Raw genomic sequence first — 15335 nt, 5'->3', positions numbered from 1 at the left:
ATACAGGCTAAAACTAGAATAGATGGCTCAGCACCCAGAGTGCTTGCTGAACACCCGGATCAGCTGGGTTTGTTCTCTGTGATCCACATGGTAGAAGAAAAGAAAGGTGTCCTTGGGCCTCCGTCCGCGTGTGCCCATAGCGTCCCAGCCTTAAATAAAATAAATGTATGAACCTATTTTTGCAGATTAGGATAGGTTTGAATGGTGTCACTAAAACTTCACTGTGTCTGGCTGGAGGCAAGAGTGGAGTTACTCAGGCTTCACTTGGAGCACTTAGATGGCAGGCTCCTTCTCAGACATTAAATATAGTTAGGGATGCTGTATATTCCCATCCTATGATCTATGGCCCTTGTACACAGGGAAACATTCTTCAAAGAAGATAGACTATGTTGGTATCAGGCTCTGAACCCAGTGAGGTCACATCTAGGCGACCCCCACATCATTGCCAAGGCAACCACCATACATTCCCAGAATCCACCTGGCTACCTCTCACCCTTACCTGCAAGAGGCAATGTCACCGCCCATATAAAATAGGCAGAACACTCTGACCTTGATCTCTTCTTCTTTTTCCTCTTCTCCCCCCACCTGCATCTTTGCCTTATCTCCTGAATAAACCCCACTTGGAACCGTTTGGTCTGGTGCGGTCTGTTCTAAGCCACACGCGGACATATATCAGACTAAATTAAGGTGCAGATACATTTAGCTTTGAACCTGTATGTTGCTTCCTAAAATCAGTAATTTCATTACTTGGTTTTATACTCACAATGACTTCCAATCAATTTAATCTTTTAAAAATGCAGTGAGTTGGCTGTAAATATCTTCAGATTTCTGTTAGCTGACTTCCTGTCCTTACATATTCAATTTCTGTATGAACTTTGGAAGCCAATTTACCTGAAGAGCTTCAGGTTGGCAGTTCTAGTAAGGTCTATTTTATCTTCAATTTTCAGAGTGATGGAGAAAAACACATTATTTTACTGGCTCTTCTTAGCGAAGAGAAGTGTTTTATTTTTCTGTTTCCTTTCTGCATAGTATTGAGGACTTATATTTACAAAGAGAAAAAAACATTTTTTTTTAAGAAAAGAGTTTCTGCTTCGATTCATTTTCCCATACATGTGAACAAGTTACTTGCTAATATTTTCGATTCAGAATGTTATATATATTTTTTCTTTCTCTTATCTAATTGCATAGGACAGTAACACCAGAGCAATAGCTGTGGTCAGACACCTCTTGTTTCACCCTTGCATTTGCTTGAACTGCTTTAAGTGTTTGATAAATGGACGTTTACCAGCTTTCTGTCGAGATACTGTACAGTTTGTGCAGTTTCACATTCCTTGTGCCTTTTAAATCTGAAAACTCACACCTTCATTTGTTTAGACAAGAAGCTAAAGTCTCATCCATTCCTTCAAAAAGAGGGAAAAAAAAAAAAAAAGGATGGGAGTTGTTGTGACCCAGAGAGGACAGTAGACCTGGGGGGTGGGGGTGGGGGTGGGATGGGGTGGGGAGGGTTGGCTAAACTGGAGCAAAAGCCAAACAACTCAGAAGTTCCTTCCTGCTGGAGCCAAGCACCCTGCCATTCTATAGAGGAAAACTCAGCCAAGTGGGGAGGAGTCCGTCACCTCCCCACCCCCATCCCACTTTGGTGCCACCCTCGTAGATGAAACGTGAGCCTGGGTGGCCAAGGACGCCAGAGAGGCTGCCTTTTGCTGCCCGAGCACAGCACCTTTGGGCGGGACATAAAACCCCTGCGGCAACTCATCAGGCTAGGACCACCGGCGCCCAGCTGCCTTGCACCCGGCAGGATTCACCAGGGCTGGGGTCATGGCCAGGACGGCTCTGGATCCTGCCCTCGGGAGCATATCCCTGTTCTCCTGACCGCCTGTATCCTCCGCATCGCTGCTGGGGTTCCTGGCTGTCCCTTCACTCCAGTCTACCCGTCTGTCCTACAGAGCAGCTTGGGCCACCGGCTTGGATGGACGCGTTGAGGCTGCCCTGGCGTCCAGGGGTCCTGCTTCCGAAGTTGGTCCTGCTCTTTGTTTATGCAGGTCAGTGGTAGCGGGAACAGAAACAGCGGGTCCAACCAGGGGCGTGGGGTCAACGCAGGAACGTGGAAGGGTGGCGATTCCCTTAGGAGGCAACACCAGACACTCGCGTGCTCAAACCCCATCTCTCTTTTACCATTACTAATTTGCTGCTTTGCTTTCTTTTTTGTTTGTAAAGCAACTCAAAAGCTCGCATTTAAGAGGATTTTAATCTAGCTAATGTAAAAACACATCCAGGATTTAAATGAACTTTGGTCCAGGCCCGCCAGAGACTCTTTAAAATACTTGAAACTTAAAGGTGAAGTTATTCAAAATAAACGCATTAGCGACTTTTGTATTTTATCTCAGGCTGCTCAAGTCTGGAATAATCCACTTTCCCTCTTTTAGAAGTCAGTTACTTTAGATATGACCCCATTTTTTTTTTTTTTTTAAATTTTAGAAGCAACACAAAATCGACTGAGAAACCTTATACTCTGAGTTATACGGTCTGGGCGAAATAGGATTTTGCCAGGCCAGGCAACTATGATTTTCTTTTTTAAATGTGATTAAGCACCTGTTTGTGAAAGGCCCCTCGTTTCCCTCCTTATAATTATTCGTAGTGGCAATTGCTGATAATTAATGAAGCAGAGTGCTTTCCTTCTTCTAAGCTTGATAGGGAGCCTTAGATGGCCTTTCACTGCTTAGTCAAGTATAAATTTAATTACACGTGTGCTTCTTGCATCCTCGTGTTCACGGGCATCGTGCGCTTAAAAGCATCTTGTGTTTCTAACTTTCTAAGACAATGAATCACAGGCTGACCTAGGCACCGGCAGTGCAGCTCAGTTCTCTACCGCTTCTCAAGACACTCCAACTGAAAGGAAAATGTTCTTCACCCTCCTTCATGACAACAAAACAATTAAATTTCACCACTGCATCAAAATCAAATTACTCACTCCAGAAAGGAGTCCTTGTGGGTTGAAAATTTTCATCTATTAAGATGCAAACTAGAGCCTGGGGTTGAGCACAGTTAGTCAAGTACTTGCCAAACAAACAAAAAAGGCTTGGGTTCAGTCCCTTGTACTGCATTAACCAGCTGAAGAGACCCATGTCTGTAAGCCCAGCACTGGGGAGGTAGAGGCAGGAAAGTCAGAAGTTCTGGGTCATGCTTGGCTGTATAGTTAGTTTAAGACCCCATCCCCACCTCATAGGAGACCCTGTCTCAAAAAGAAGCATATTTTAAAGAGCAAATTGATATCTAAAAGTTATATTAACAATAGTATAAAGGTTTTTTTTTAAGATTTGTTTATTTTATGTATATGAGTACACTGTAGCTCTGTCTTCAGACACACTAGAAGAGGGTATCAAATCCCATCACAGACGGCTGTGAGCCACCATGTGATTGCTGGGAATCGAACTCAGGACCTCTGGAAGAGCAGTCAGTGCTACTTAACCACTGAGCCATCTCTCCAGCCCTAGTATAAAGTTAATAAAAGTAGAAAGAGTACCTCTTACTTGATGAAGACAGTTTCAATTCTAGTGATCGTAGCATTTCTGCTGTTGAGACTGTGTACAGTGTTTCTACCGGAGGCACTAAGTATCAATGGTCCTGGTTATTTTACATCAACATCTCTATTCTAGTTTCTCCCCACCTCTTATCAAAGTAACATAAGACTCAAGAAAATAGCAAGAAGCAAATGATGCTGCAGGTAGTACTGCTGACGTGACTTAGGACCCTCATGGGTCCTCAGCTTCTTGTTTCTGTGTCTCTTCCTTAGAACAGGGCAGGCTAAAAGGCTGCTCTTGTCCATTTCTCACTCTCTGGTTTAAGTTCACAGCTCCTCCAGTGTTCAGGGAACCTCACCAATAGCCAGCAACTATCGAGGTGGTTTCTATAGGTAGTTTTCACTTTCCCAGGCTTCTATCTAATCAGCTGCAGAGGAGTTGCAAGCCCAGCTCTATGGTGGCTTGTTAGCTTGTTTGAGAAATGGTGAGCTCATGAGTTCTTTGGTAAAAATTCCCGAATCTCCTGTTTCAGAAGCTGTTTTAAGGTTACCACACTTATTTGATGCTGGAGTAGAGGTCATGCTCTTGAGTTTTTGGTGGACTGTAAGGTGAGCTCATAGATCAGTTTAACGTGCGAAAGCATGCGTCACAGAACAGGTACAATCTTGTTCTAGAGTTATCAAAGAAGGGGGCCGTTTCAAGAGAGTCAGCCCCTTTGGGTAATGCTTCCTATTTTCACCAAGAGAGCCTCACAGGCAGGCAAGGCTACTAGACCACAGAAGAGCTCAGTCATATCCAGGCATAACTTGGGAAATCTGAATGAAGAAAACAAGCAAGAACAAGACATTTAGAGACTAAAAAAGCCCTGGACCAAGAAAACATTAGGATATAGTATTCACATAGGCTGCATGGTAAAATGGGTAATCCCAACAATGGCTAGTTCAGTTTGGTTGGAACTGAGACATATAAGTAGACACACTTGTTGTGGTTAAATGCCCAAACACTCTAATAAATGAATTCTAATAAGGGATTTTACAACACAGAAAACCCCTTAAGTGGATACATTGACCATGGCCTAGTTATATTGCACAAAGCAAATGAAATACACTCATGTTCTGTTTGGTTAAGCAAAGTTAAGCAAATAGTAATTATCTTCTATGCTTAATACATTGTGGGTTTTTCTTTTTTCCTTTTTTCTGAGTAACTTTTGGAAAGAGTTCCCAATGAACTCTTTATACTATTGTACAGTTCCAACTGCAGGCTACGAAGACAGGATTCGATCAAGGTTTTACCTTCTGGGCCTCAGCCCCTCCTTTTCCTTCCTGTCAACTTCAGCTGTAGCTGGCAGAAGCCATTTCTAAGCAAGAGATTCAAGCCAGATAGAGCTATCCTATACTCCTGTACTACACACTCCTGAAGGTGGGGTGGGCAGGTATGCTGGGGGAACCTCCCAGATGACACCTTTCATTGAAAACTACTAGAAGACAGTCTGAATTCATTTTCAGGGATATTAATTGGGATATTAGGAGTGATTTTTTTTCTAGTCTTTATTTTCAGTGGGCAACTATTTCACAAAGGAGAAACAGCCCAGTGCAGTGCACGCTGTGATCTCCACCAGATTACTCTCATAATATGAGAAAAAAAATGACTACGATAGCACAATTAGCTTCCGGGTCTGATTGGAGAAAGGGCTATGATGGTGAGGACACTCGTCAAGCTACGAAAGTCACCCTTTTCCTTAGTTTAATTCTGGGAAGTAGACAGAAGTGCTAGAAAGTACCAAAAAACAACGAACCATGTGTGACACGGATGTTTGCTGCAGGAATTATCCAGCTTCGTGGCTTGAGACTCTGGGGCTTGGTTTCCTGTAAAGCTGGCTCGCAGTGTTTTGATAACATGGTGTCCTCATGTCAGAAGTAACAGTAACGAGTGCAATGGGGCAGTTGAATCATTCAGTTCCTGAGAAGCTTAATTGGAAGTCAGAGCTCCCAGTCAGCACCAGGAGTGATGGGGTCTACACTTCATGATCTCAGTAGCTATTAAGAACAAAACAACAGCACATCCCTGCTAACCTCTGCAGAGAGCTGACTTGTCTAAATACCTGAATCAATTGAACAACAACAGCAAGGAAAATATCAAGCTGGAGAAATTCACTAAGGACACTGTAGAATAGGAAGCTTAAACAATTACAGTGCCCTAGCTGGGGAAAGTGGCATATGCCTCTAATCCCAATGTGTAGACTATAAAGTCAAGAAATCTGGGGTTAAAGGTCATCTTTAGCATTCAGGTAGCTAGTCCAGCCTGGGCTACACCAACCAGACAATCAAAAAGTGATGCATTTTCTTGAAAACACTGTTGATGTTATAGCTTCTTTCTTGGAGCTATATGATTGATTATGTTTCTCGTGCGGATTTAAGGAGAGTAACAAAAATAATTTCCCTCTCCAGTCAAGTGGAAACTTTTAAAGTTCATTTTGTTCATCTGTGATACAGAAATAAGGTGAAGAGGAAGAAAATATGACCTTTCTCACTTGTTCCAGGAGAACCACATTAATTAACAAAGTCGGACAGCCTCTGCTCCATTTGGATCACGTCTTAGGAAGACCTGGTCTAAAAGCCCCACCCCCCAGGTTTCCTTTTTTAAAAGAAAGCAATAAAATAACATGTGTCCATAAATATAAACCCTTGTACTTTCAATATATTAGCTTTGATAGGAATAAAATCTTTATGTAATTTACAGCATACAATCCACATTACTTTCAGGCGCTGAGCTGGAAGTAGCTCGTTTTGAAATTCTTGAGTATACAATGTAAATTGTGGGACTAAAATGCTTTTAAAATATGTACCTGAAACACATACACTATGATTTCTACTGCTTCTTCGAGCTCAATGATGACTGTATAGTGTAAAATAAATCATTGGGTGGGACAAAAAGTTACTTAAGGTCAGTGTGATTCTTATTAAATACTTCTGCATACATTCTGTTGTTGAAAAGTACATACTGAAAAGCAACATAGTCCTATGAGATCCAACATATTCTTTTAATCAGAAATTTCCTGCTTTCACATTGTGCTAATTTATAGTTTACTGATTCTTCAATATGATATCAAGTAAACTGTGGATTTATAAGTTATTTATATGGACATTTTCTCTAACCAGCTCCTTGCCTTCCCAGCCTAGCAGATCAACAGGATGGAGACACAATTCTGTAATTGTATGTTTAGGAAGTCTAATTATGGAGGTAAAAATAACATAGGAAAAAGCATTACTAAATTACCATGGCAAATATACATATTAGTTTTCAATGATCACTGATGGCATTTTCCATGCCAATAATATTTTTCATTAGTTGAACTTAATAACGAATCAATACTCCAAAGTCAGGAAATTTTGCTGTATAAAAGCTATTATAAAACCTCTACTGGTAACTTTATTGACTGATGAGCAGATACATTCATAATCTTGTTCACCCAAAGCCAACTTTGCAACTGCAGATACAATGTTCAGAGAAGGGGACTTGGGAAGAATGCCTTTATGTCTACCAGCTTAGAGTTTTCCCATGGAGAAAAGCCAATTTAGACTCTTAGGTTTTGGAACTTAGAATGTGAAAATGAACATCTCTTTGCTCTAAAACCTGGTTGGTTTAGACACGAATGAGATAATTTTACCTTAAACTGAGATTTCACAACCTCAACCGCTCTCATTTTTCCTTTGTAGAGGATTGCCTTGCTCAGTGTGGCAAAGAGTGCCGCTCTTACTGCTGTGATGGAAGTACACCCTACTGTTGCTCCTACTACGCCTATATTGGGAACATTCTCTCGTGAGTAGGGGTCAAACCTGACAGCGCTCTTCTCTTCCTTTCTAGTCACTCTTTCAAGAAACACTAAGTTACGAGTGCAAACAAGACAGTGAAGATTCATACAGGAGTTGAGGTGGCTCATGCTTGTAATGTAGTTTCAGCACTGAAAGGCTGAGCCAGAGGAATTGCCAAGAGTTCAAAGGCAGCCTGAGTTACATAATTATTTCCAGTCCAGTCTAGAGTACTGCATGAAATTTCATCATATACACACATGAACACATACACACACACACACAAACACACACACACAAATCAAAAGTTGGTTATTGATTTAAAAGTTTTTACTAGAGATTTAAACACTCATCAATACCATGTATATAATATTACTTGATAGATGTGTAAATTAATAAAAATTGCCTTTATTAGAAGGGAGTTTTAAAAGTATCCTTTCATTGTTTCTTGTATGTATTATAATAATGAGTCAAGTAGTCTTATTATTGATAAACTCTTTCATGATATACTTTGGTCTTCTGTATTGAAGAATGTATAAACTAACATTTCTTGTTAAATTATGGTCAGCTTATTTACCAGCCACACCCAAAATTATCTAATGCATCACTGGTTAAGGAAAATGAGAGATTATAAATAAAGAAAACAATTATATAAAATCTCAGTTATTTATATAATGCATATATGACAATTCAGAAATAAATTTAGAACCTAAATAAAGGTAGGTATGAGTAATGTATAATCACACCCCCCACACAGAAACGCAGACTGTGTTTAGAAGGCCCCCTGTATTAGATTAAGAATGTATTTTATTGCTGTTCTGACCAAAGGACAATGGGGGTGATCCCTGCCTTTGGGTTGAAAGCCTTGAAAATTATTTTTGTAGTTCTGATAAATCCCTCTAAATGTGAGCTTGTGGCTCCTCTGCCCATAGAGTTGAGAAGTGTAAAGCAAGAGTTAGTAAAAAGATTTCCCTTCAGTCAGAGCCTCCTGTGGCTCTCAGCTATGAGCAGTGGTCCAGCTTCTCTTCTGCCGTCCTTCTCCATGTGCCCGTGATGAGTGGAAACTCTTCCTTTCCCAGGGAGCTCAGTTCAACTTCTGTCTCCCGAAGGCTTAGGAGGAAACAGGAAGCTTCCTTAAAGCTTGTTCTCAACAGCCCAGCTGCTCCAAAAAACATGTCCGTTGAGAAGCCTAGCAGCAAAAACCTCTGTTTCTCAAAAGGGAAATCTATCACAACAAAAACTTTCTGGAATCCAAGTTAGATCTACTATTACACATTTGACTAAAGACCTCGTTCCCCCAAAAATCTGGTTTGGGATATTCTTAAAGACTATTAGCTAAGAAAGAAATGCTAGGATAAAATTTTGAAAATGAATGATTTGTTAATTTTAAGTGGAGATTAAATATTCAATGAAGTATAAACTAAGTAAATTTTCTGAATTTTCCCTTATGGAAGATTCAGAGGCAAAGCAATTTATTGCCAATCAGCACATTTTTTTTTACAGGAATGGGATAACTCAAATATCTATAACGACTTTTATGATTGTTGATAGCTACACAGAATATAAGATAATTAAAAGCTTCTGATTAATAAATTATATTTTTAATGATTTCTGAATGTCTTGTACTACCGTTCCAGTATATGTGTGAGTGGAACCAGTCATGGGTATGATTGAGCAAGTTTGGAATTCTTTAGTTCTGAGAACTTAGAGCCCTTGATGCCTCTAAATTTAGTGACGCTCCCTAAATTTCAGTATGTATGGTGTCCAGTTTATTAACTTCCCACCCTGTCTCAGTGGGAAATAAATATTGTGGCTCTAACTATTAAGCAGAATATCTTAAATTTTTTAATTTGAAAATATGCTCTCTGTGGCTTAGATTCCAAAAAGAAATATATACCTTTCCGATCAACACATGAATTGGGGTCACTAGAACCCCATGGCTTGTTATGCATAAACGGAGAAAAAGGAATTGTGTTTTGCACACTGGAAAAGTAAAACCAGATGGCATTATATTTCAGGCAGTTAAAACTGAACTTTCTGTCAAAAATAGAAACTTTTGAGTAAAGCTCTTGCTAAACAATTCTTGGGGGGGGGGGACAAAAACCAAAAAACTTTAAAGTGTTTTTCCCACTGGATGGAGGAGGATACATTTTCAGGATTTCCAGTGATTGTTTAAAATTTGAAAGGAGTTTTCAACTCCACCCAAGCCTTTTTTTTTTTTTTTTTTTTTTTTTTTTTTTTTTTTTGTTATGTTGTAGTAGGTGGTGTTGGGGGGCGGGAGGGGCGGGCAGTGGGCATCAGTCCTAAGAGTGGTCACATGAGCTCTTTTATGCACATGTTTCCTAATATTGCTGGTTCAGAATTCAAAATTTGTACTTCCTTTCTCAAGCTCCTGGGCACATTCTGTGAAATAATTTGAATCATCTTAACAGAAATTTAAACTTTTTAGGTTATCAGGAAAGTAGCAAAGGAAGAAAGGAAGAAAGGAAGAGAGAAAGAAAGAAAGAAAGAAAGAAAGAAAGAAAGAAAGAAAGAGAAAGGGAGATAATAAAAATTAGTCTTGAATAATTATATAAATTGGTTTTATCTTGTGGTTTAGTTTCAAAATAAAAATGCCAACATTTAGTTTAAAACGAAATTAAAAAAAAATAACTGAGGGAGAACTCAGAAGATAACTGGGCCATTCTGTAATGTCTATAAATTGATTAGATGAGGAATATGGGGCCTCTCTCTACCACTGCAGCAATTATAGCTGAGAAGGGATATGTTGCTTTTTAAAACTTAACGTGTGTGTGTGTGTGTCTGTGTGTGTGTGTGTGTCTGTGTGTCTGTGTGTCTGTGTGTGTCTGTGTCTGTATCTGAGAGAGAAAAAGAGAGAGACAGACAGAGACAGAGAGACAAAGAGACAGAGACACTGAAACAGAGACAGAGAAATGTATGTGTTTACAATGAGATGTTTAGAGAAAGCTTCACAAGTGGCACTGGATAAGAGTTTTAAAGGAAGGGTACATGTTTATACAAATGAACAGTGAAGGAAAGGAAATTCCTTCGAGACAGAGAGACTCCTGCACACACAGCCAAAGATAGAAGTGAGGAAATGATCGTTTGGCAAAACCCGTCTTGTTCAAAGTTACCGGAAGGAAAATTAAAGTTGGATTCAGAGATACAAAACTGAGGGGTCAGATAAAAGGTGGATTGTTATTAATAGACTCTTATTGTCTATGCCTCCCTGAATTAAAATAAAACAATTCCATTTCCCATGGAAAAAGTAGACATATGACTTTATGTAGGATAGACACGATCTTAGATATCACTAAGAACATAGAGAGAGAGACGCCCTCAAATAGAGATTTCAAGTATTCCACAGGGCAAATGTGTAGAACACTTTGGATAGACTATAGGACATGATAGTGATTTCTGTATTTAACAGATTTTTGATAATATGAGCAAGTGCTTGAAGTTTAGAAGCCTCTATGTATTAAAAACAAGGTGAGAATTTGAGTTAATTTGAGAAATGAGGAATTTCCCACCAGACTGAGTCACACACATTCAGCAACTCTTCCACAGAGAAGATGGGACATCCTGATGGACATGTAAAGAGATGCTTGCATCTATGTTGTTGATAGAACCCAACTAACATTCCCTAGAAGTGAATCCAGTGAAAAGCTGTGGTTTGTAGGGTACTCTTTAGAACTGGTAGAATCCAAGGAAATACAGGATGTTACAGAGTCACTATCTGCTGTTAACCACTGGAGCAAACTAATAACATAACCTTGCTAAAAATAAAGACACTCCACTGTATCAGAAATTACTGTACAATCTTATTTGTTGGCCAGATTGGCTGGGAGCTACTGTGAGCCAGACCATCAGATGTAGGACTTAATTCTCTAACTCAAAAAGAGGTTTTTGCTTTTCTAGTCTGTCATTTTAAAATGAAGATTAATCCAAGCACATCTAATAGTAGAAAACCATGCCCATAGGAAGCAATCAAGAGGAAGAACTAACAATGCAGATCCTGGTGGGATATGGTTGCTTTTCTTTACAATGAAATATGAAAGATGTATTACTCACAGGTTTGCAAAGACAGCTAATAAATATCACTACTGTGATTTTTAGAGCCATGCTATGCATGAGGGCAAAACGAAGTTAAAGAATAAAGGTTTTCCATTTCAAAATGACATTTATGGTCCTGTGGTAATTAAGTAGCTGAGGATGTTAATTGAACTCAGGAGACTTTTGCATCAGTTAAGAATAGCATTTAAATGGAAATAAAATTATTTTAGTTTCATAAATGAAAAAAAAAAAAAAACTCTGAAAAAAGTAAGCGCTGAGCAAATCCAGTTTGTGAATGTTCTAGCTGTTTCTCTCTTACTGTGATAAACCACACAACCAGAAGCTCCTTCTGGGAGGAAGGAATTGATTGGCTTACACAGTCCTCCATAAAGGGAAGCAAGACTGGAGTCAGATACTGAAACAGGGACCATAAAAGAATGACTTTGTTTCCCATTGCTTGCTTGGCCTGCCTTCTTACACAACCCAGGAATACCAGTCTAGAAGTGGGACCAATTTCCAGTAGACTTGGCTTTTCCATGTCAACCATAAATCTAAAAAATATTGTCCAGTCTATTGGAAGCAATTTCTCAGTTAAACTTCGATTTTCTAGCTAAATTTAGTTTTGGTTGAATTGATAAAAAAAAATACTAACGAATATCATAGAAGTCTCAATTTTGTTTTATTAATAGCGCCATGATGAACAACAACAAAAAAAGACAATGTTAAAAAATGATAAAGATGAACTTGATTGAAAATATAAAGATAATTTCTATTTTATCAAAGTAGAAAGCAGGTGTCTCTCTCAGAGGGTGTAATTATATATTAGGGTTTATTTTATTAACAGCAAATAAAAATGTGTTGATAAATGAAACTTTTTAGTCAAATGTATTATTTGTATTATATACTCTACTTGCCTTTAAAAATGAAGTTTTTATGTAAATATATTTAACATAAATATTAGTTTTGAGGAAACAAACAGGTGAAGATTCTAGGACATAGCCTCAACAAATTATTTGTAGAAATGCACTCCAGCTATTCTGTGCTCTATTCCGACTGCTGCAGGATGAAGCCATCAATAAAACATAGACCTGCCTGTGTGTTTCTTGGAAACTAGCGGGTAACAGAGAGCTCTAAGCACATTACTTAGCCTGCTATGGTTGGTAGAGCTGAAAACCTAGCAGAACCAAAAAGACCAGGCTTCACTCTGCCCTGAGCATGCCCTGAAGGCTTCTTGAAGAGGAATTATTCTAAAATCTAACTCAAGAACTGGACATGTTGTGCAGTTGCTAGAGAACTTGCTTAACATCCAAAAGGCCCTAGCTTGGTTCTCCAGCACTGCCTAAACCAAATATGGTAGTACATACCCATTTATGCCAGTCTTTGGGAGGTGGAGGCAAAGGGGTCAGAAGTTCAAAGTCACCTTTAACTATGAAGAGTTCACAACAGCCCTAACTGCAGCAGACACTGCTATAAATAAATAAATCTCAAAAGGAAAACGAACTGATAAAATGTATTCCACATTGTTCAAACATTTAAAAAATGATGGATAGAGGGGAAATTTTAGGTTAATAGATTATCTTCATAAAGTCAAATCATTTTGCATTAATTCCCATCCTTAGTGGTTTGCAGATGCCTCCCTTTAAAGCCAGTGATAGACAAGCCTGTCTGTTACTGTGGCTACTCAGTACTGTACTGAAAATCTCAATCCGCATGTCCCATAAAGCAGCATAAAGAAGATAAAATAATTGGAAAGGTGGAAACTAAATTATTGATTGTCATTTAAAAATATGTGATCGTGTTAATACAGAGTTTTTAAACTAACAAAGTTTCACCAAGTAGGCAGTGTCTACAATTTGTGTAACAAAATTAGTGGACTGCTATATGCCAGCAACACATACCAGGAATCCTAATGTGTATGCAAATGAACACCCAAACCACCATAAGGGCCATAAGAAAGATGAGTTATGACTCAACAGTGTAGTACTTGCCTTGTATGCAGAAATTCCTGGCTTCCATCCCCATCATTCCTCCCACTCCCAACAAAAGACTCGGGGTAAATAGTAAACAACTCCATATATACTTGATATTTGATGGAGCAACAGAAACACATAAAACTTCAATAGTGTTATATACTTTTGTGTCAATGTGATGAAAACACCTGATTGTATGACTCTCTAGGCGTGGGAAAATTCTCAGGAGCAGGAGGTCATGTGTGGCAAAGGACTTTCCTCACTGTTTTTTTGGCAGGAAGTAGAGAGGAGATAGGCAGTAGTCAAGGATAATCTACCCCAGATTATCAAGGATAATCTGATTCCAGTGGCCTCCCTCCTTCAGTTAGTCCCTACTTTTCCAGAACTTACCAAAACAGCACCACATACTGGGTACCTAGGCTCTACCACATGTGCCTATGAAGGCATTTCATATTCAGACCACATCAGAATGAGGGAGTAAGAGAGGCCAGCATCATTTCTGTGGATGGGATATTGCAGTGATGCCAGTTTTTCCAGGATTATCTGTCACTTCCATGACACTGCAGTCAGAATCCTCAGAGTTGCTTTTCATTGAATTTGGAAGACCGTGCCAAAGGTTTATATGTGATAAAGACCTTAGAAAACTGAAAATGGCTGTAATAAAAGCAAGAACTGGCATTTCCTATAGACATGAGAGATATGAGCATTTATCATACCTCTATAATCCCAATTACTCAGGGGCTTGAAGTCGAATGAGCATGAGTCCAAGGCTAGCCAGGAAAACCATGAGATCCTGTCTCTGAAGGACAGATACTGCCTGTGAGATGTCTCAGTGGGTAAATGTGCTAGCTGAGCAAGGCTGGCAACCTGAGTTTGATCCTCAGAACCCACAATGGAAAGACAGAACTACCTCCTTAGAATCGTCCTTTGATCTACACATGTCTTGCTCCATGACACACACATGACTGTACACACACACACACACACAAACACATAAACATTACACATGTCACAGACGTGTATTACACGTCATACACATCCCACATTTACACACACACCATTACCACCACCACCACCACCAATAACAATAGTAATAATAATACATTTAGAAATAAAAATATACTCATTAGAAAGTAACTTATGTGTTATTGGATTATATAAGCAAAAGACTTTAGGGCTTAGAAATTTTCTAGTAAGCAGAATTCCTAGTCAGCCCAGTACCACAGTAGAAGCAAGTACTGTGCCACAGTGTGGGTCTTATGTGTTAGTCAAGTTACTGTAGCAAAATCCCGGATGCATCCTACATAGTAAAAGGAAAGGTTTGTTGTGATCTGTAAGTTAGAAGGTTTCCATTCAAAATGGTTACTTTCTTTTGTTGCTTTGAGCATGAGGCAGCACAATATATCATTATTGGGGTGTGTAGATAAGGCCTGTTGCTTCCTAGTACCCAGAAATATAGGAGGCAGACAGGACGAAGGTCACAGTATTGTCTTTTAAGAGCACATCCCCAGCTTTCTTCTATTGAATTCTATCTCTGAAAACTCACATATCCAACAGCATCAAACCGAGGAACAATCGTGTAACACATGGGCTTTGGGGGCTATTCCAGATCCAATTGTATTTTCGCATTCTCCATCTTCAAAATGCCCATCTCCCAGTGTGTGAGACAGTCAGTCCTTGTTTTTTTTAAGTGGATGCTTGTCTAAGATAATTTTAGCTAACTCTAGATTAATATAAATATACAAATCTCACTTAAGGTCAGCTCAGTTGAACTTGAGCTTTCTGTAGGACACAGGCATTCAACTTTCCTTGAAGATTTCAAGATGGGGTATATGAAAAGGATCCCTGGCATTCGTTGAAATTAGGAGGACCTTAACAGTCTACTTGGGGTGCTCCCTGTTAGTATTCTGTCTAAACTCCACCTCCCCAGTTACCTGGCAACATCCAGGTAGGCCTGATCCACTATAAAAGGGGCTGCTTGC

At 39.3% G+C, this 15335-nt stretch overlaps 1 protein-coding gene across 1 annotated transcript in view; it reads left to right on the top strand.

Moving 5' to 3' along the window:
- Positions 1 to 1650: 1650 nt before the first annotated feature.
- The window catches only part of Cyyr1 (cysteine and tyrosine rich 1), a 92603-nt gene continuing 78918 nt past the window's right edge, over positions 1651 to 15335 (top strand). Inside the window, exons 1-2 of the mRNA XM_034514719.2 lie at positions 1651 to 2042; positions 7238 to 7340. Of these exons, the coding sequence (XP_034370610.2) occupies positions 1655 to 2042; positions 7238 to 7340 (491 nt within the window). The 5' untranslated portion in view covers positions 1651 to 1654. The remainder of the gene's footprint in view (positions 2043 to 7237; positions 7341 to 15335) is intronic.

The sequence above is a fragment of the Arvicanthis niloticus genome, chromosome 12, assembly GCF_011762505.2.
Source record: "Arvicanthis niloticus isolate mArvNil1 chromosome 12, mArvNil1.pat.X, whole genome shotgun sequence".
In the NCBI taxonomy this organism is placed as follows: Eukaryota; Metazoa; Chordata; class Mammalia; order Rodentia; family Muridae; genus Arvicanthis; species Arvicanthis niloticus.
Note: the sequence above shows the minus strand (reverse complement) of the source record. Positions and strands in the feature narration are given on the sequence as shown.